The sequence below is a fragment of the Camelus ferus genome, chromosome 7 (genome assembly GCF_009834535.1).
Source record: "Camelus ferus isolate YT-003-E chromosome 7, BCGSAC_Cfer_1.0, whole genome shotgun sequence".
NCBI classification, from domain to species: domain Eukaryota; kingdom Metazoa; phylum Chordata; class Mammalia; order Artiodactyla; family Camelidae; genus Camelus; species Camelus ferus.
In genome coordinates this window covers 47401098-47421479 of record NC_045702.1, presented here as the reverse complement: position 1 = coordinate 47421479, position 20382 = coordinate 47401098, and the positions used below count along the sequence as shown (strand labels likewise).

The following is a 20382-nucleotide window of genomic DNA, read 5'->3' as shown; positions in this document are numbered from 1 at the left end:
GGAAGGGATGAAAAAACCTCACCTCCTTTTTTTTTTTTGGTCATCTACTGGTACCATTACATTTTCTATTTTATGCAACTCTAATATTTGCTTTTCTTTTCAGAGACATTTCACGGTGTTTGCCTTCAACTTTCCATCCTTGGATGCACTAAACACCATCTACAGCCAAATCCTGAGTTTCCATTTCCAGCAGCAAGCATTTGCATCCTCAGTTCTCAGGAGTGGTCCCACTTTGATACAGGCCACAATTGCATTCCATCAGATGATGACACGTAACTTTTTACCCACGGCCATTAAATTCCACTACCTCTTTAACCTGAGAGACCTGTCAAACATCTTCCAGGTACCTTGGTGGCTCTATGTTGTGTCTTGAATGGAGCATTGATTATAGTAATATGGATGGCGTTCATTCATAGAACTTAGTTTCAGACTTAGCTATGTACATGTGATAATGTATTCTTTCATTTTCCTCCATAAACTTCTTTGTGAAGTAAGTGTGGCAAGTTTATTCCCATTTTGTCAATGTGAGAAGTAATTCCTCTTAGGTTTCTAGAGACTTAGCAACAGAAGTGAAGGTGGAGGTCTAGACTCCCAATTTCATTGATTCTGTATAAATATCTGAGTGTTTCATTTTGTGCCAAGTAAGAGGGATTCTTTGTCACCTTTTTAATATTTATGTGATAAGATTTTGAAACATCCATCAAGAGAAACTACAGTTTCTTAAATTGCTGGATTATTTTGGCTTGGTGTTGACACTTAACTTGCTTACCTAGTAAAAGGACAGTGTTGATGTATTTGATTTAGAAAGGACATTCCAAAGAGGGAACTCAAAACTTGGGATTTTGAAAATATCCAAATTGTGTGGCCCCTTCAGTAGTGTAAAAGTAGTTGGAAAGTTATTCATGGTTTAAAGTTCTTTTGTGACAGAAGTAGTAAAGTAGTTGCATATGAAAACTTCATGAGACTTCTTTATATTTGGTGACTTTTGTTTCTTTTTAACCTAACCCTCTTTTCTAAATCACTCCACAACTGCTTCCAAACTGTAATGCTGCATGAGGCAAAAGCTTCCTTCCTAAGGACATGGACCATTCCTTTTCATCTCTGTTTCTAGCACCTTCCTGAAAGGCCGTGCTCAACCAAGTGTTGTTTAAAAGCAAATTTTCAGTCTTAGGAGGAAGGCAGGCCTTGGGGTGAGAGGCCGAATTGTTCACCATTCATACCCAGTCTGGCAGCTACACCTGACATCACCCAATAATTAATTAGCCTTTGGCATCTGATTCTCTACCACCCCCTTGGTGTTCTCCTGTGAGTTCAGGGCAAAATGACTTTCTCCAGGAGGAGTGGCTCTATATGAATCCAGGATTCTGAAGGACAGTCTTGAGGGAAAGTGGGAGACCAAATGGGTTGCCTACCCACAAAGTGTGAATTCAGGCAGTGTACTTTTGGTCTCTTTTATTTCATCTGTGAAACTAAAGACTTAAGTTAAATGATAGAAGAGGATTTTAGAATAACAAATATTATGATCTTGTGATTTTCATGTTAGCTGTTTGTACATTGGTTTTGGAAACTGAACTCATGGAAGAATTAATAGTCACAAGTTCTGAGACTCAGTATTTAGGACCTGGGCTGGCTTTTGAAATATTGTCTTAGCTGCATTTCTTAAAATGGCTGTAATGATAGTTAATTTTTTTAATGCTGCTTATCAGAGAGTCCAACTATTGAGATATATATATATATATATATATATATATATATATATATATGACTTTTTATAGTACTTTTTGTCATTCAGTAAATTGCTAAATTCAGTATACAGTTAACGAAAATGTCTGTCTGAGGGAAATATTATCTTGGAATGGCATTAGCTCCTGAATTTTTAGCTTTTCCCACTCTTGCCTTGTAGGGGATTTTATTTGCTTCTCCTGAATGTTTAAAGGGTCCGAATGATTTAATACGCCTGTGGCTTCATGAATCTTCTCGTGTTTATGGAGACAAACTGATAGACGCAAAGGACTGTGATTTGTTTCAGAAGAAAATGCTGGAAACTGCTAATAAATATTTTAAAGTAAGCATATGAACATCAGAGGTCACTGTGTGCTCTGGCACTAATTGGCATTGGGGCAGAAATTAGATAAGGACGTGAATGAATTGTACACCTGCTTACCTTGCTGAAAGAGCTGTGATTCCAGAATACACTTGGTCTGAACTTGGGAGCATTTCTCCCAACTGCTCATGGACTGATTTGCAAGCCTTTCCCTGGGTAGGTCACTCTCCCTCCAGATAAATCGTTTTCAGTGGTTGACGTGACCCTATTTTCCTCTTCCTCCTCCTGCAGGGAGTTGACAGCCGTGTGCTGCTTCAGCAACCCCTCATCTACTGCCACTTTGCTAATGGCAGGGAAGACCCCTGTTACATGCCAGTGAAGGACTGGGAGGTGCTGAAGACTTTTCTTACAGAAACACTGGAAAACTACAATGAACTCAATGCTGCCATGCACCTCGTTTTATTTGAAGACGCCATGCAACACGTGTGAGTTGACTGTCCTGATGCTTGTTCACAAAGTAAAAATGGCTGGGTGATTCAGCCACAATTGGTGTTGTGATTCAGCAGATCAGAGTAAGCACTCGGGACTATCAGTTCTTATCCGTCTGCCATACAGTGTAAAACTGTAAGTGTCTCCATGAAACTTACACCATGTTAACCAGTGTTGCCTCAAAAAAAACCAAAAAACAAAAAGAAAAACTTGATTGAGAACACAAGAATAGATAGTATGCCACAAACCTTTCGAGTGACACGAATATGTCACACACCAGTAAATGCAGCCAGTCATCATGTCAAAAGCAGGAGACAGCTTGTAGAAAGCCTCGAGAACATTCATGTGTAGGAAGGAAATTGAATTCCACACTTAAGAAAGTACATTGATAATCTGAGCCGGATGAGAAAATCTTCTGCAAAAAATCATCCATATCTCCTTAGTTTATGTAACTAGAAATGTGTGGGCCTGATTCAGAGAAGGTCACTAAGAGCTTTTGTTGCTTACATTCATCCAACACGAGAAGGCCAAACATGATAATAGTTGTGTTATAGTAGATAATCTTTATAGAAATGAATAAACAAATGATAACGGGTTTAGGTATCATGGATCCTTTAAAAAAAAAAAACTATTAGTTGCCTCTATAAATTATGTCACCATTTTCATACTGTCTCGCAGAGGTATACTACTTGTTGAAGTTTCCTCAGAGCCGTAATTTGATTTGCTGTAACTCCATTAGGTAAGACTATTCAGAAAGAGAAAGGTCAGTGACTTGTTCAAAATGGGAAGGTTCCTAAGTGGCAGAGACAGGATGGACTCAAATTGATTTTCCTTGATTAAGTGTTTGTTGAGGCCCTGCTGAGTGCTAAAGAGGAATGTTGCCAGCCTATTCAGTACTCATGTGCAAATTAGGAAAAAAGGGGGCCATGTTTTCAGGGCAGAAAATTAGAAAAGGCCCCTCTCCTGGTGAAAAGCTTGGCTGACAAGGCTCTCCCTCACCTCCTAGACTTCACACCTTGTGCAGTGCACAGGTTATGTGACCGTCTGTGGCACCCCTGCTGTCAGACATGGCCCTACGTACTGGGGACACAGCAGCCAACAAGACAGTCTTCTCTAGTCAAGCTTATGTTTTTAGTGATGCAGCTGGACATTTATAAGGCTGTGAACAAATAAGCAAGAAAAATGTCAGAAAATGATGTGTCCTACTGGGAAATAAAATTGGTTGGTTCTGAGAAATACACACGAGGATTCCTAAAGAGGGACTGTATAGTTATGTGAGGAGGTGACATTTAAGGTGAGGCAGAAATAGTAAGCAGGAGCTAGGCAGGGAAACATCTGGAGGAGGAACGTTCTAGGTGCAGACAGATTTCATGTGGCCCCAGAGTTGAGTGTTTTCAAAAGCAGAAAGAGGGTCACTGTGGCTGCAGTGGAGAAGCAGGGAGAGCAGTGCACAACAAGATAGGGAGGCAGGAGCCGGCCTCACTTACACAGGGCATTTCCTTGTGACCAAAGGAAAGGGGTTTATTTCGTTCTAAATGCTGTGAGAAGCTTTTGGTCAGGTTTTAGCTTGGGAGTGATGTGATTTTTTGGGAAGTCAATGGCATGTTTACTTCAACCCTGTTCTCCTGCACCATCATTTCTCATTGTCTAGAGCTGCTGTAACAAGACATGACAACCTGAGTGGTTTAGAAAAACAGGTACTCACTGTCTCAGTCGGGAGGTAGGAAGTCTGAATTCAAGGTGTTGGGAGGGACATGTTCCCTCTGAAGGTGCTGGGAAGGATCTGCTCCAGAATTCTCTCCTAGCTTCTGGTAGTTCTTGGCTTGTAGCAGCCTAACTCTGGTCTTCACATGACTTCTCCCTCTGTGTGCGTCTATGTCCAAATTTCTCCTTTTTATAAGGACACCAGTCATACTGGGTAAGGCGCTCACCTAGATATGACCTCATCCTAACCAGTTACTTCTTCAAAGGCTCTATTTCCAGATAGGCTTATGTTCTGAGGGACGTGGGGGTAGGACTTCAGTATATGAATTCAGGGGTGGGGGACACCATTCAATTAATCACCACTGGTTTTTTCTAACAAGTGACATTTGGGCAGAGATTAAAAGAATGAAGTCGTGATTAAAATTAAGTCAAGAAAGAACGAAGCCTATGAGGAAGGAAATTCAAACAGACCAAAAAAATGTGGGGGATTCCGTTTTTAGAAGAGTTAGGCCAAATGTCTAAGAAAAATTTGGGAGGTCTCCCATCATCAGCTGTTATAAGCACGTTAAGTATTGATGTTTTATTGATCCCTCTACGGTTGTAATCCTTCGGTTACACACAGGACACTTCAGTTAGACTCTCTGACCTGTTATAAGGGAGTCATGAGTGACTGTTTCTGGTGGGGTTAGTGTAGACTAAGTGTGTGTGTCTGTCGTGGCTCAGGCAAAAGAGAGGTCCTTCAAGGTCTTTCAAAGCTGAGGGAAGAGTCTTCCCCTATAATCCTTCAACACAGCGTTCTCAGTGACCTAAAAGGCACGGCTGTTACTGTGATCAGGGGTGATGAATTAGAAACTGGCTTACTCAGTGTTAGAGATGATTTCAGGGTGTGTCCTTGAGTGTCGTAGAAAGGAACTTGGCCGCTGAGAGGCTCTGCTGAGTTATAGACCTCAAAGCATACGTTAAAATGAAATGGAAACCGTGCTTTGTAACTTGGGGTCTCACTCAGGGCAGTAATTTTACAGCTTTCCCCAAGGTGGTTTTGTCGTGTGGTCATGTAAAGTAAAATTTAATGGGACGGCTGAGCATGTAAAAATAACCTGTCTTTTCGGTTATTGAATGTTTTCAGGAAATGCTCATACATGTTGGCCCCAGTACAAGTGATCCCAACTTCATTTTTACAAAATGTGCTCTTTTTTTTTTTAAATTGGAGTATAGTCAGTTTACCATGTTGTGTTAATTTCTGGTGTACAGCATAGTGATTCAGTTATACATATATATATATTTCTTTTCACATTCTTTTTCATTATAGGCTATTACAAGATATTGAAAAAAGGCTCTTTAAAAAATACCATCTCTGTGGTTAATTCAGGGCTTGAAGTTTAAATTCGTTTCAGGAAAGCAACCTAGAACAAATACAAGTGTCTATTTCTTTTGCATTTGGTTTTCCATATGCTTACATTTTGTTTTGTTGTTTTTCTTAATTCATAACATAATTATGACATATTTCTTCAACCAAACCTACATTTTGATTAAAGCCAGCTTATTCCTAACTATAAAATGCAGCAATGATATCAGTAGTTTATGCATTCAGAATCTCTTGGATAATACAGAACAAGGGACTCGTTGACCTTGCCAGAAATTTCACCCTGGGATTCTAACGGTTTCAGTAAATGTTTTAAACAAATCGAGATCCAGGGAAAGCTTTAGTGCAAAGGAGGTAAGGATCCAATAAAGAGGTGCGTGTGTCATCTGCGTGAAGTAAATCCCACATGAGATATTTGTTGGTCCAAACAAATCTGTTTTCTCCAAAGTAATTCCACAGCTCAGGCTTCTGACACAAAGACGTTCTCCCTCTGATGTCCTTGTACACGGATGCTGATGGGAGGTTGGGATCTTTCTTGCTGATCAGAAAACTGAGACGCTTCGATGAAAGGCCTTGTGCCTGTGTTCTGTCTTATCCTGGAAGAGGGTAATACAGCGGTGAGAGTCCGCATGTCATTAGCCAGGACGATTTGTTAGGCAAGTGATGGGGGAGCAGATGCAGGCAGAATCTTTGACAGGGAAATGGGAACAAGGACTAAAAGTTTGCAATAAAAATTGAAATTTAGTGTCTAAATACTTATCAAAAAAGTGGAATGGAAGTAGTCCCCAGGCTCGTGGATGTCATCTGCTGGGGGTGCGCTTTCTCTCGCCAGGTGTCGCATCAGCCGGCTCCTGCGGACCCCTCAGGGTCACGCACTCTTGATTGGAGTGGGGGGCAGTGGCAAGCAGAGCTTGTCCCGCCTGGCCGCTTACATTTGCAGCCTTGAGGTCTTCCAGATCACTCTGACCGAAGGCTTTGGCGTCCAGGAATTCCAGGTGAGTAGTGACAGGCAGCCCTGCTCCCCTTCTGCCCAGTGGATAAAAGCGCTCGTCAGCCATGGGAGGTGGGGGTGGGGGAGACTCTTCAGGGGACTTGGTTGCCTTTGGCTGTTTCTCCTCCAGGGTCAAATGAGCAACAGTAAATTTCTACGAACATTTATAGGTCTATAAGCCTATAAGCCTGTAGACTTGGCTCAGAAAATATCTTATTAATATTTTATTAAATACTTCCTTACACAAACACGATGTTTTCTTTTGCATTGCCCATGCTTGATACTCAGAAGTATTCATAGTCCCGTGTGATTAAAGGAGGGGTGGCAAAGATACTTTCTCTATAAACGCAAAGAGATTTCTTTCACTTTGGATACGATTATGAAAATAAAATGTGATGGAAATACAGTCAAGAAACTCCAATGTGTTTTTCAAATTTTGCTTTTTTAACCCCCATGGTCCTTATAAAATAGCAGTTAGAGTTTGTGGCAAGTGTTATTTTAAACCAAAAAATTTAAAAAGCCCACATGATTTCCATGTTACTAAATAAAACTTAACTGAATACATAACCAGACAATGAAGTGGACAGTTGTAATGAGCAGAAGCTTCCTTTTGCTGCATCACTTGACGAAGGCATTACCAAATTTGCTGTCACTTGATGAAAAGGGAGTTGTTCATCAGGACCTGTATTCGTCCCTGGGCTCCATTAAGCCACAGGCAGGACTCTCATCATTATAAGCCAGAAGTGGAGGTGATGCCCTGCTGTTTGCCCCCCATAAGAAGCAGTTCACAGAGGAAAGTCTGTAAACAGAGGGAAGGGACAACACAGTCTCCCGTTGTAGCTGCTCCATTCTCCCCAGCACACACACGTGTGCTCCCAGGGCCACATCAGCCTTGTGACAGAACGTGAATGATGGCCCCCTTTCCTTACAGGTAGATCTTGCCAATTTGTACATCAGAGCTGGAGCCAAGAACATGCCCACTGTGTTCCTGTTGACAGATGCCCAGGTTCTAGATGAGAGCTTCCTCGTGCTGATTAATGACTTGCTGGCATCAGGTGATTAAACCAACACATTCCGTGAAAGTTCTTCCCCAAAGACAAATTATCTGTAGTTTCAGTGAACTTTAAATAGAGATAATTTGTCTTCGAGATGTTTGCCAGAGAAGTCTTTGGGGAGAAATCTATAAACCTAACTTGAAGTGTATTGCTTTCTTAGATGGCTTGCAGATCGGAGGTGTTACTCCTCCATGGACGAGTTTAGTGGGTGTGTTTGTCATTGCTGGTCCTCCTGTGTGGTGTGTCTCGTAAATTAAAAAAAAAATCGCATTTCTGGTTTCAAACTCTTTATCATTTAAGCTCAACTTCATATTACAAAGCATTTCAAGTCTTGTCTAATAAATTGTGGCACTCTTTTAATAATTCTCTTCATTCCTTTGGGGGCAGGAGAAATCCCTGATCTGTTCAGTGATGAAGATGTAGACAAGATAATTTCTGGAATTCGTAATGAAGTTCGTGGTCTGGGCATGATGGACTCCAGAGAAAACTGTTGGAAATTCTTTTTGTCCCGGGTGCAACTACAGCTCAAAGTAAGAAACACGTGCTTGACTTGCATATTATGTAAAAGGTGCTATTGCGGCTATGATAGGGTTTTGTTTTAGGATTCATATTACGTGTTTGAGTTCCACTCCTTCATGTGGTAAGGACTTCTGCATTTTTCTGTGCCCGTGTTTGGGGTGCATCTTCTTCAGGGTCCCCATGATGCTGGGCTCCTAGAAGGCATTGGTCTGAGCAGATGGCAGGTCTCGAGTGAACTGGACATAGTCTCTATCCTTGAGGAACTTCCACTGTTATAAGAGACAAGAGATGTGGCACGTAATTGTAGTTTGGGACCAATGCAAATAGGGCCTTGAGATGCCAGAGGGGTGCAGCATCCTTCCTAAGTGCAGCGGGTGCTCCTGGAGGAAGCGATGCTCTGTACGTCAAGTGTGCATTGGAGTCATGAGGAAGCGATGGTGTAGGGAGGAACTTTCAGGGAGAGGAAATGGCATTTATGTGAGAGTAAGGGTGGGCTGCGCAGGAGGTGAAACCCAAGCTAGCTGGAAAGTGAAGTTCCTGTCAGAAGAACCAGGTAAGTCAGTCTGGGAAGGTAAATGGGGGTGAGGTAGGGATTTTGTAAATCATAAACGGAGCAGTGAAGAGTTTGCATTAAGGAAGTGACTGTTGCGTTAGTACTTCAGGACAAGTAATTGGGGGACATCACTCAGATGATCTGAGGTTCAGCCTGGGGTTCCTGCATGGAGACCACTCCATGCTTCAGTGAAGCATCTAGGGATACAACATAACCCAGTAACCGCGGCTGTAAGGATGAAGAAACAGCTCCAGACTCAAGGCAGGAAGCCAATTTAAAATGCTGTTATGGAAAGTCCAGACTTCTAGAATAGGAATGTTTAAAAATAGTACTTTAAAGTTACTACTTCTAGTAGTGCACACCAGTCAAGTTAGTAACAGTCTTCACGGCTCCTACAAAGCCTGAAATACACAGGAAGGGATTGGGAGTAGCATTAGCTGTGAATATACCTCTGCATGGAGGTTAGGGAATAGAGTAACTGTAAGGTCCTCCTGCGCCCTCCTATTTCAAATGCCGCATTAATCTTACTGAGCAATTCTGGGCTGAGGTTAGAAATCAGAGTTTAAGGTTCGGTTGCCCAAAGTGTTTTCTGACCATCAAAAATGTTACTGAGCACATGTTTACCAGGTTGTAACAAGGCCCCGAGATTTCTTCCTGTCCCTTTGCAGTATATTTGGATCAAATTTTCCTTGCGAAATGGGAGACCAAGTACAATAATAGGGTTTGAGATAGTAATGGTATAAACCAGTGGCTGTCAGAGTCTGTTGTTGGGAGCAGCAGCAGAATCAGCATCACTTAGAAACTTTTCAAAAATGCAAATTCTAAAAATAATACCAAGTCTACAAAAGTTCCCCAGGAAATTGAGGAGGAGAGAATATTTTTAGTTAAAAACCTGTTCACAGAAGTTCATAGCAGCTTTATTTCTTAATAGCCCCAAACTGAAAACAACCCAAATGTCCATGGAGAAACAAATTAAGTTCTATGCATAAAATGGAATATTATTCAGCAGTTTAACTAGATATCCTACTGATTGGTGAAAAAATTTGGATGAACCTCAAAATAATAATGCTGGGTGAAAGAATCCATACAAAAAGAGTTTGTTTACATAAAATTTCAGAGAATGTAAGCTAATCTTAATGATTGCCAAGGAGTAGGGGAGGGGAAAGCCAGGAAGGGGAGAGGACAGAATGAAAATGGGGACATGAAGAAACTGGGGGCAGTGGTTACGTTCATTATATTGATTGTGATAATGATATTTATATATGTACATGGATGGCTAGATAGTTAAATACACATAAATATGTGTCAAGACATATCAAATTTTGTGCTTTACTATATGTTAGTTATACCATAATAAAACTGAAATGATTTTAATAAGTAGAATAATTCCTTGCTCTCAAAAAAAAATTTCAAAGTCTCCAGCCCCACCCCAGACCTCTTGAATCAGAAACTCTAGTTGGGACTCCACAGTCTATGTTTTAACGAACCCTCCAGGTGATTTCGAAGCATGCTGAAATTTGAGAACCATTGTTACAAACAATGCTAGAATGAGCATCCTTTACAAAGATCTTGTCAACACAACTTTGCTTGCGTTTGTAAGATAAATCCCTAGCAGGGGAATTGCTGAGTTCAATAGTTACAGTTTGTAGTGGTTTTAAATTATGCCTGCAAATTCTTTGATGCTCTTCTGACTCACAGGTGGGGTCTGGGTCCCTTCTCCTTGGATCTGGGTGGGCTTATGGCTGCTTCAGCTAGGAGAGGAGAGTGCAGGGGAGCAGAAGGGACGCTCAGTAACCTCCAAGGCTGAGTCATAAAGGACCCGCTTTTCCATTGAACTGTACGTGGTTTTTGTTGGTGAGTTCCGTGTACGTTAAGCAGTTAGGTTTATGTATGTGTGTCATAGTTCTCCTCTTCTATCATTTGTCTTTTAAATGTGTGTAAGATATGCGTCTGTTTGTTTGTAACTCTGGAAAGTTTTTATACTAGGATTAATCAGTGTTTTCCTTTATGGATTTGGGGCTTCTTACATATTTAGTATTTTTCTCTCCAAGATTATGAAATTCTTCACTAGAAGCAGTTGGGACTCAGTTGGGCTGCAAATGAAGAGAATACCCAAGAACAGTTCCTGAAAGCCTCCCACACCAGAGTCCAGGCTAGCTCAGGAATCCCCTTGGAGAGCCATGCTTTCCCGCCTTCCTCTCCCGCCTGCGCTCGTCCTGGTGCTTCTGCCTCGTGATCACACGATCACATGACGAGTGCAGTAGTGTCTATATTCCAGGCAGGAAGGAGGAACGGGGAGGAAGACTTGGGGCTCTCTGAGTCAGGAATCCAAAGCTTCCCCTAAAACCCGAAGCTGATGTCTTAGTGACCACAAGTGTGTCACCTGCCACCTCTACCTACCAGGGAGTTTGGAGAAGTGAATATTTGATCTTGTCACATGGCCTTTATGAATAAAATGGAAAATGAATTTGGGATAGCAGCAGTATCCACCATTCCAGGACCTGCACGCTTTCATGCTTCATGTTTAAAACTGCGACGTCTGGAGTATATTTATTGTTATATATGACAAGGAGTGAGCTGAGAGGTTTCAGGTTACTTTTTCTCCAGATGGATGTGTTTTTATCTCAACACCACGTCTTTCTTCCTTACTAATTTAAAGTACCACTTTTATTATATGCCACATAGCTGTATTAATTGGGTCTATTTCCAAATCTTCTATTCAGTTTTCTTGATAAGTCTCTCTACTACGGATTCCAGCTTTGCACTGTATAAATTATGAAAGCTTTATTATACTTTTACATACCTAGTCTCTAATTGCTCTTTCTAATCTAGGTTTCCTTGGTTGTTCTCACATGTTTTCATGTTTGGATAAACATCAGAATCATGTTGTCAAATTCTAAGCACATTTCATTTAAATTTTGGTGGAAGTCATGCTGAAAGCTTATTTTAGGGAGATTTTCATCTTCATAATAAAAAGCCATTTATTGCTTTTGTAGAAGGACTGTCTCCCTCATGATGTTTCTAATGGTGTATTGTTTGCAGACAGGAGACTGTTGGTCTTTAATTGTGTAACCAGCTACCTCACTGCCTCGCTGATAGTTTTTGTTAGTTGGTTTATATATAGCCTTCAGGTGATGATCTTTTGTTTTTCCTCGTTCTTTTTATTTTTTTCTCCTCCCTCACTGTGTCGGTAAATGTACAAAAGAATATTAAATAATTATGGTGACAGTGGGAATTTTGTCTTGATTTTTACATTAATGAGGGTGTTTCTAATATTTCACTATCACATTTTACATTGGCTTTTGACTCAGGATGTATCTTGTCAAGAATGTATCTACTATTGCATTCCTTTGTAGCATCTCTTGAGATAGTTACATGATTTTTCTCCTGGAACTTACTAGTGTCCATATAGTCCAGAAGTTTCACACTTTCCTATTGTTAAATCCCTCAGTCCTTTCCCTCATGTGTTTCCTTTGATTCTGTGCTTCGGCAGGCCTTAGCAAACGTGAGATCCATTTTATGTTTACCTCTGTTGTTGTCTAAGCCTTTTTATAGTCGTATTTTTTAGTGTTTACCTTGGTACATGCTAGAATTTATTGTGGAGTTAGATATGAGTCGTTTTCCGCTATTGTCACAGGATTACTAATTGAATAATGTGTCTCTTCCCTGCTAAAATGAGTAGAAGAGTATTTTTGTGTTTTGTTTCTTTAATTCTAAGGTGTCCCCCTCAGATACTTCGGATCCTTCTTGTCTTTGTTTCTTAGTTTGCTGTATCATGAGTCGTGTAGGTGGTCAGCACATCACCCTGAAAGAGAAATGATACAGTAAAGAAATGGGTCACCCGTTAGCTAGAAAATGGCAGCTTTTTCCCTCTTCATCCGTATGTATTACTCTCAAATCCTCAGAGTTGTTCTTAAAGAATAATGGATTGCTCTATATGAGCTTCACATATTGTGATATTCCCCAGCATGTGCTAGCAGCCCAGAATTCCTGATGAGCTGATATTTCCTTTGCATAGCTTTCAAGCTGGGCAACATGGGAAACTTAATGTGTTACGAGGCTGGTGAGCACACCTGGCAGGTCAGGCTCAATGATGTGAAGTTGCCACCCCATTACCCATGCTCACCACCCAAAGTCAGTTCCTATTTGGAATGCAGGGGCAGTGAGAACCTTTTGGCATGTGAAATGTGACCTCTGAATCCCACAGTGCAGTGCCCATTAATGGTGATCGGTGATCGGATGTGTGTCCTTGGATTGCTTGGAAATAGACCAGTGAATAAATGCCACATGTCTCCTCACCCTCCTCTCCTTTACGTTTGTGGTTGCGCATCTTTTCCTGCAGAATTCTCATTTTGCACCAGGAATGTAGTACTCTCATCTTACCTCCTGCTAACTTTAGTTAACCTGAAAACGTCATTCTTGCCTTCCTTCCTGGCCATCGGATGCCCCAGGGAAAAGAACCCTTGATGTCTGTAGCAGCCCTTGATTCTTCCCCAAGATTTTAGATATCTGTCTGTCTTGTTTTGTATCTGTGTATCTATTTAGGGGTGTGTGTGTGTGTGTGTGTGTGTGTGTGTGTGTGTTGATTTTATTTGCTTCATAATGTTCTCCATTATAATATATACATTTACTATAAATACATATATTTATATTCATTTTTTATTTAATATAAGTATAAATTTTAAAATACAGAATATTATAAAAAGTGCAATCCATTTCTGGTAACATAAGAAATACATGTTCATTGTAGAGAATTTAAAAATACAGAAAAAGACAAAAACTGTGCTTATTTATATGGTCTAGAGATAACTACTAAAAACATGTTGGTGTATTTTCCCCGGTTTTCTATGTGTACGTAAACACACAAAGTACGTACTCGGAACTAAGATGTTCTTTTCACATCTTTCACTATTTTCTTTGCTTTTTTGATTAGAAATCTCCCACAGAAAAAAATACCAAATGATTCTAAGAATTTGGTGTATGGAGTCAACAATTTAACTCAAATGTACTTTAAATAACTCTATAAACCTTTATTCATTTATACTCTTTGCCCAGTTTCTTATTGGTTTCTTAGAATATTTTGTTGATTTATAGGAGCTCTTTATATATCTGAGTGATAGTCATATGTGCATAATGTCCTTGTCTGTTTTATATGTTGCCAGTTTTTCTCAAAGTGCACCATAATTCTGCTAACTTTACAATGAAGTCTGTTTCACATTTATTATATATTAAATACGTCTCATTTTTCTTCATGACTTGTGTGTGTTAAGGCTTTTTAGGAAGAATTTCCATATTCCATGGCTATGAAAATATTATTCTGAATTGTCCCTTAAATTAATTTACAATATTTTTTAATGTTTAGCCCTAGATTGCTTTGTGCAATATAAAGCAGCTTTTCTATTTTTTCTCCCCCTAAGTGTCCCAACACCGTTTTGTCATATTATCATTCCTTTCACTGATTTGAAATGCAACCTGAGTCATAGGTTAAATGCCAAAGAATGTGGGATTTTGTTTTGAACTTTCTAGTATGTTCTGTAAGTCTTTCCATCCGTGTCTGCATAAACACCACGTACTTTGTTTTTTGTAGCTTTATACTATATTCTGGAATCTAGTATAGCAGTATCTTTTCCTTTCCTACATTTATGGGAGGTACCTTTACTTTCCCAGATGAACTATGAAATCAGCCTAACATTAAAAACAAACAAAAATCCAGTGAAAATGTATAGACCAGTTTGTGAATGATGGATACGTTTATAATTTTGAATGTTTCCATTCATTTACTTACACTCTTTAGTTAACTTAAATACTTCCCTGATAGTATGAATTCTTAGTATCCTCTTTTTCCAAATGTCCTTTGATGTTCTTACCCTTTTTTATTCCATCTGAACTTTAGAATTACTTTGTGAAGATCCACAAATGCTTTAGGGAATCATACAAATTGCCTAAAACTTGATAATGAATATGGGAAGAATTAACAGCTTCATAATAATCAATCTCCTCCAGGAACGTGGCCCATCTCTTCATATTGTCAGAATGTCTTTATTGACCTTCAGTAAAGCAGCTGGCTGTCTTCATCTATGTCTCACACATATTTTATTAAGTTCTCTTCTTGATATATTATTTTTTTCTCTTGGCAAATTTTCTAACTGATCATTGTGGATATATAAGAAAGCCATTGGGTGGAGGGAGGGATGAATGAATAGATGTTTGTTTGTTTTACCAACCAGTTTGTTGACCACTCATTCATTCCAGTAGGTTTTGCATTTTGTTCTTTATGGTTTACTGGGTAGACACTTACATCACCTTGGAGTTTTTACTTTATTTTCTAGTAATTACCTTTTATTCTGTGTCTTAAGCTAGCCATACAGTTCTAAACAGCATTTAAAACTTTTAAGTGATGATATCTTGGTCTTTTATTTGCATGGGAATGCCTTTAGCTTTCCATCATTAAGCATTGGATGAAACGTTGGCATAAGATATTTTTAATATTTTTATGAAGAGGCGTAATGTATCATAAGTGTTCTATAAATCCCTTTGTTTTACTTTCTTTCTTCATCTTGACCTGTGTCTTAAGCTAGCCATACAGTTCTAAACAGCATTTAAAACTTTTAAGTGATGATATCTTGGTCTTTTATTTGCATGGGAATGCCTTTAGCTTTCCATCATTAAGCATTGGATGAAACGTTGGCATAAGATATTTTTAATATTTTTATGAAGAGGCGTAATGTATCATAAGTGTTCTATAAATCCCTTTGTTTTACTTTCTTCTTCATCTTGACCTATTCTATTATTATACGTTTCTATAATTTTTTTTTCCTTCGAGCCTTTTGAGAGTGGGAAGCAAGTTTTTAGCCTTTTCTTCAGGTTCTTATATTAACTTCAGTGGGATCATCTTCCTTTAAATCTACTAAATGCTTTTTAATTTTTCTTGGTTTTATGGTATTTTTTCCTCAGGCCCCATTTAGGCTTTTCTTTTTCTTTCTCCTTGGGTAGAAAAGAGCAATCCATATCCTGGGTTTGGCAACACATAGTGTGGGTGATTTGTTCATGGCTTGTAATGCAACACGTCCAGGGAAGCTGACAGTCACAGCCAAGATGCTGAGCAGCACTCATATCTAAGCATCAGATGAACAGAGTAGCACACAGCGTAAGACGAAAGACTTGGTACTCATACAGGTAACCTCCATGATGTATCTTTGATCTTGTATAAAAAGCTCAAATACTCATCTGCCCAGGAGAAAATCAGATGTCATGAAACCTTACCCTTGCACAGCTTCAAAGTCAAGTCTCTTCAGATCTACATCCAGTTGCTGGGCAGAGCGCCCTGCTTCCTTTCCCTCATGTGATGACCCTATCTAGGTGGGCTCTTTCATTGAGAGGTTCCGTCTTCTCTGCCCTCCTGCCCCTCGTGCTGACACTTGGTTTGATGGAGAACAGCAAACACTTTAATGGCTAGCTTGCATAGGGCTGGTGCCAGGTTCTGTCAGTCTCTGCCCTGCCAATGGTTTTGCTTCCTAGGACCACATCTCTCCGAATACAGTGCCTTCATTCCTGCCCTCACAACTTCTGGTATTATTTCATGTAAGTAGGATGAAAAGAACTTCAGAGAGAGATGAAAGGTGCAACTTTGTATTCTGTATCTGTCCTGGAAATTCATAAAACTGCAAAACCGCAAAAAAAAAATGAGTATACATACATCAATATTTTATTTTACCTAGAAAAAAAATTGAAACTGCCATCTGCTTACTCATTTATGTATTCATCCAGCATTCAGAAAATATTTATTGTGTGCCTATGATATGCTGGGCCCTCAGAATATGACAGTGAGTGAGCAAGAGATAGCACCTGCCCATCTGGAGCCCACCTGAGGTTGGGAAAACAAGCATCAACCCCAGCATTGCACAAACTACTGTGAAGTTACAACTATGTATGTGAGACAGAAGGGGTATATAAGATTACAGAAGATAGCATATTAAAGGGCTCATTGAGGGGAAGAAGATTAGGAAGTATCTCAGAGGGAGTAGAAGTCACTGCCCTTATTTTATGTTATGAAAGAAAATTTTAGCACCAGAAATGAAGGACTTTATCCTAGAAGCCTAGACTATCCTAGAATAAAGAACATCCCTTTACATGGAGTAAACTTTGCCTTTTGATGTTAACGTTTTTCACATTTTACTTATATTTGGATCTGGGGTTGACCAGCATGGATGGGGCTGGTTCTTACAACTGCACATGTGTAGAGTTACCACATAGTGTCAGCAAAAATGCTGACAGCTCTACTAGCAGAGCAGCACAGATCATAAACCAAAAGCTTTGCATGATATGATTCAAATATGGACTCATTCAGTAGCTATTCAAGCATCTGTTTTTCTGTTAAAACAAAAAAAGAAACATTATTATATGAGGTTTTGGAGCTGCAGACTGGCCTGGCAAGGAGTGTGTGGTCAGTGCCAGCCCTGCTGACAAGCAGGGCAACTGTGACGAGAGTATATAGGAAGGAAATACAGTGGGGAGTATAACTCCTTTTATTATTACTCCTCAGAGATGCACTTGCTCTTTGCTATCTATTGGGATTCCACGTAGTTTTTTTTTTTTTTTAATTTAATGAATTGAAAAGTTTTCATTAAAATAAAACTCCTCAATGACAAAAATTTTTAACGCTTGTAAAAATCTGTTCCAACTGATATTTACAAGTAAAAGGCCATGGGAATGATTTCATTGTGTGTTCCCTAAAAAGAAAATAAATGTGAATATGCATGGAATGTGTGTATGTTGAAGATCCTGTTGGATCTCATAAAAATAATTGAAAGTAAAAGGTTATTAAGTGGGGAGATGATACAGGAAAATATAAAGATGATAAAGTGACAGTAAAACAATCAAGAAACAGAGGAATCATTTCTATGCTGAACCTCCATTCCTATGAGGAATCTCAAGAATATTCAGATCTTCCCATTCTTGAAAAATACTGAGGCTTTTGAGGATAAGTTATGGGTAGAAGCTTCTGAAGTAAATGTGTAGGAGGGTTACCTCTATCTGAGAGTAAACTATATCAACCGGAAAAAATACAGTGACAGTAGCAATTCAAATTTCCATTACAAGAGGAAATGGACTGAGTCGTGTTAGTGATATACAAATAAATATGTACTTACAATGGGATCGTATCTAGAAGAAATTGAAATGTATTACAAAATACAATGAAAAGAGGGTTATTGCAAATGAGTCATAACACCTGTGTAAGGGGGAGAAAAAGAATGGTATGGATTCTGAAAGTGAGTTCCTGACATCCAAATGTTAGAGCTGTAGAAAATACACAGGCAGTGATTTCGAGGTTTGCTTTTTACTTGTGAAAATTTGCTTTTTGCAAAGAGCACAGCTGTCCAAGGCATTTTTAACTTTATTTTCTTAGCTGACTTTTCTTTCCAATCCACCACTGGGTGCTCATTTAAGACAGTTTAGTCTTTTGGAATTATCAGGAAACTGTTCGGAGGCATATTTCAGTGATGTCCAGTATTTAGAGGCAGATGACACCTTTTTGGGGGATGGGAACTCTTCTGCCCCAGTCTTCCAATTCAAGCTGTGCTTCAAAGAAGGAAGTCTCAGACTGAACTCTGCTCCACACAGAGTTTATATATATGTAGCACATAACTTAAAGCAAGTTTTAAAGTCTTAAAACCTGCTCTGTAAGCTTGTTGCAATCCCATCTCTGTCCCTTTGAGAACATAAAGTTTCTGAGTTTGAGTAGCCCTTATTGGAAAGCTCCTTTGAGGCGGCTATAGCAATCTTTTCATGGTAGGATTCAGCTGATCTTCTTATTGGGATCACATAAAAATAGAGAAACTCTCCATGAGCTGTTTAACACAGGACTAGTCAAAATCCAAAGTCGAAAGGGCCAAAGGGATAATTACTGGCATCCTTCGATATCTAGATTTCCCTGTTTTGTTCATAAAACAGTGGATGTGCACTTACAATATTTGTTTTTCTAAGGTAGCTTGAATACTGCTCAATTTATCACTAAAAAAATCATATCCAGTATTTACAATGCTAACTAACCAACCATTTATGTTGATGAGAGAAGTTACCTAAGAGTTGAGGTAGCTGACTTTGCAGTGTGGGCGTCCATTAGAGTTTGTGAAATGCTGGTTAAACATCTCTAGCCGCTGTGTAGCCTCTGTTAGTGTACTTCAGATATTAACTGGATAATGGCCCCTAAGGTGTAAAATAAGATGAGTATTCACATGCATATTATACTAGACTGAAGTATTTCAAAGGTATATAATACAGGACCAGATAACTTCCTTGGTGAATTCTACCAAATACCCTTATAGCATAGCCAGACAAAGACACCACAAAAAAAGAAAATTGCAGGACAATATCCTTGATACATAGATGCAGAATATCCTCAACACAGTATTAGCAAGCAGAATTTAACAGCACATTAAAAGTCTATCTTATACCATGATCAAGTGGTATTTATTCCAGGAATGCAAGAATGGTTCAACATCCACAAATCAATCAATATGATACACCACATTAATAAAATGAAGGATAAAAAGTCATATCTCAGTTGAGGTAGAAAAAGCATTTGACAAAATACACACCCATTTATGATAGAGGTTCTCAACAAAGTAGAGATATAGAGGAAATGTACCTCAACATAATAAAGGTTATATATGATAAGCCCAAGGCTGACATCATACTCAAGATAAGAGTGTCTACTCTCACCATTACTATTCAACATGGTACTAGATGTCCCAGCCACACAATTAGGCAAGAAAAAGAAATAAAATTCATCCAAATCAGATCAGAAGAAGTAAAACTGTTTGCAGATGACAACTGTTAGAACTAACAGGTTCTGTACTGTTGCAGGATACAAAATTAATACACAAAATGAACTATCAGCAATCTTTTAGAAATCTCATTTATAGTAACATCAAAAATAACAAAATACTTAGGAATCAGTTTAAGGAAGTGAAAGATATCTATACACTAGAAACTATTGGATGATGATAAAGGAAATTGAATAAAACACATAAATGGAAAGAGCCTTTGTTCATGGATTAAAGAATTAATATTCTTAAAATGTCCATACTACCCAAAATGATCTACAGATTTAATGGAATCCTACTGAAGACATGAAAAATGCTGGCAAGGATGTGGAGAAAAGGGAGCTTTTGTACACTGTCGGAATGTAAACTGGTATAGACACTATGAAAAACAATATGACAGTTCCTCAAGAAATTAAAAATAGTACTACCATATAATCTAGCAATCCCACTTGTGGTTTTATGTCCAGATGAAATAAAACCACTATGTTGAAGAGATGTCTACACTCTCGTATTCATAGCAGCATTATTTGTGGTAGCCAAGGTATGGAAACAACCTAAGTGTCCATAAGTGGATGAAGGGAAAACGTAAGATATACACCCATGTATATAAACACAAACACAATGGAATATTGTTCAGCCTTAACAAAAGAAGAAAATCCTGTCATTTGTGACAACATGGATGAACCCTGAGGGCGTGAGTTAAGTGAAATAAACCAGACAGAGGAAGACAAATGTTACATGCTGTCACTTATACATGGAAGCTAAAAAATAAAATGTAGAACTCGTAGAAACAGACCAGAACAGTAGTTGGTAGGAGGTAGAGGAAATAGGAACAGAT

At 39.0% G+C, this 20382-nt stretch overlaps 1 protein-coding gene across 1 annotated transcript in view; it reads left to right on the top strand.

Moving 5' to 3' along the window:
• The window catches only part of DNAH11 (dynein axonemal heavy chain 11), a 281146-nt gene that overhangs the window by 153233 nt on the left and 107531 nt on the right, over positions 1-20382 (top strand). Inside the window, 6 exon segments of the mRNA XM_032483875.1 lie at positions 104-343; positions 1904-2065; positions 2336-2529; positions 6433-6595; positions 7523-7646; positions 8034-8176. Of these exon segments, the coding sequence (XP_032339766.1) occupies positions 104-343; positions 1904-2065; positions 2336-2529; positions 6433-6595; positions 7523-7646; positions 8034-8176 (1026 nt within the window).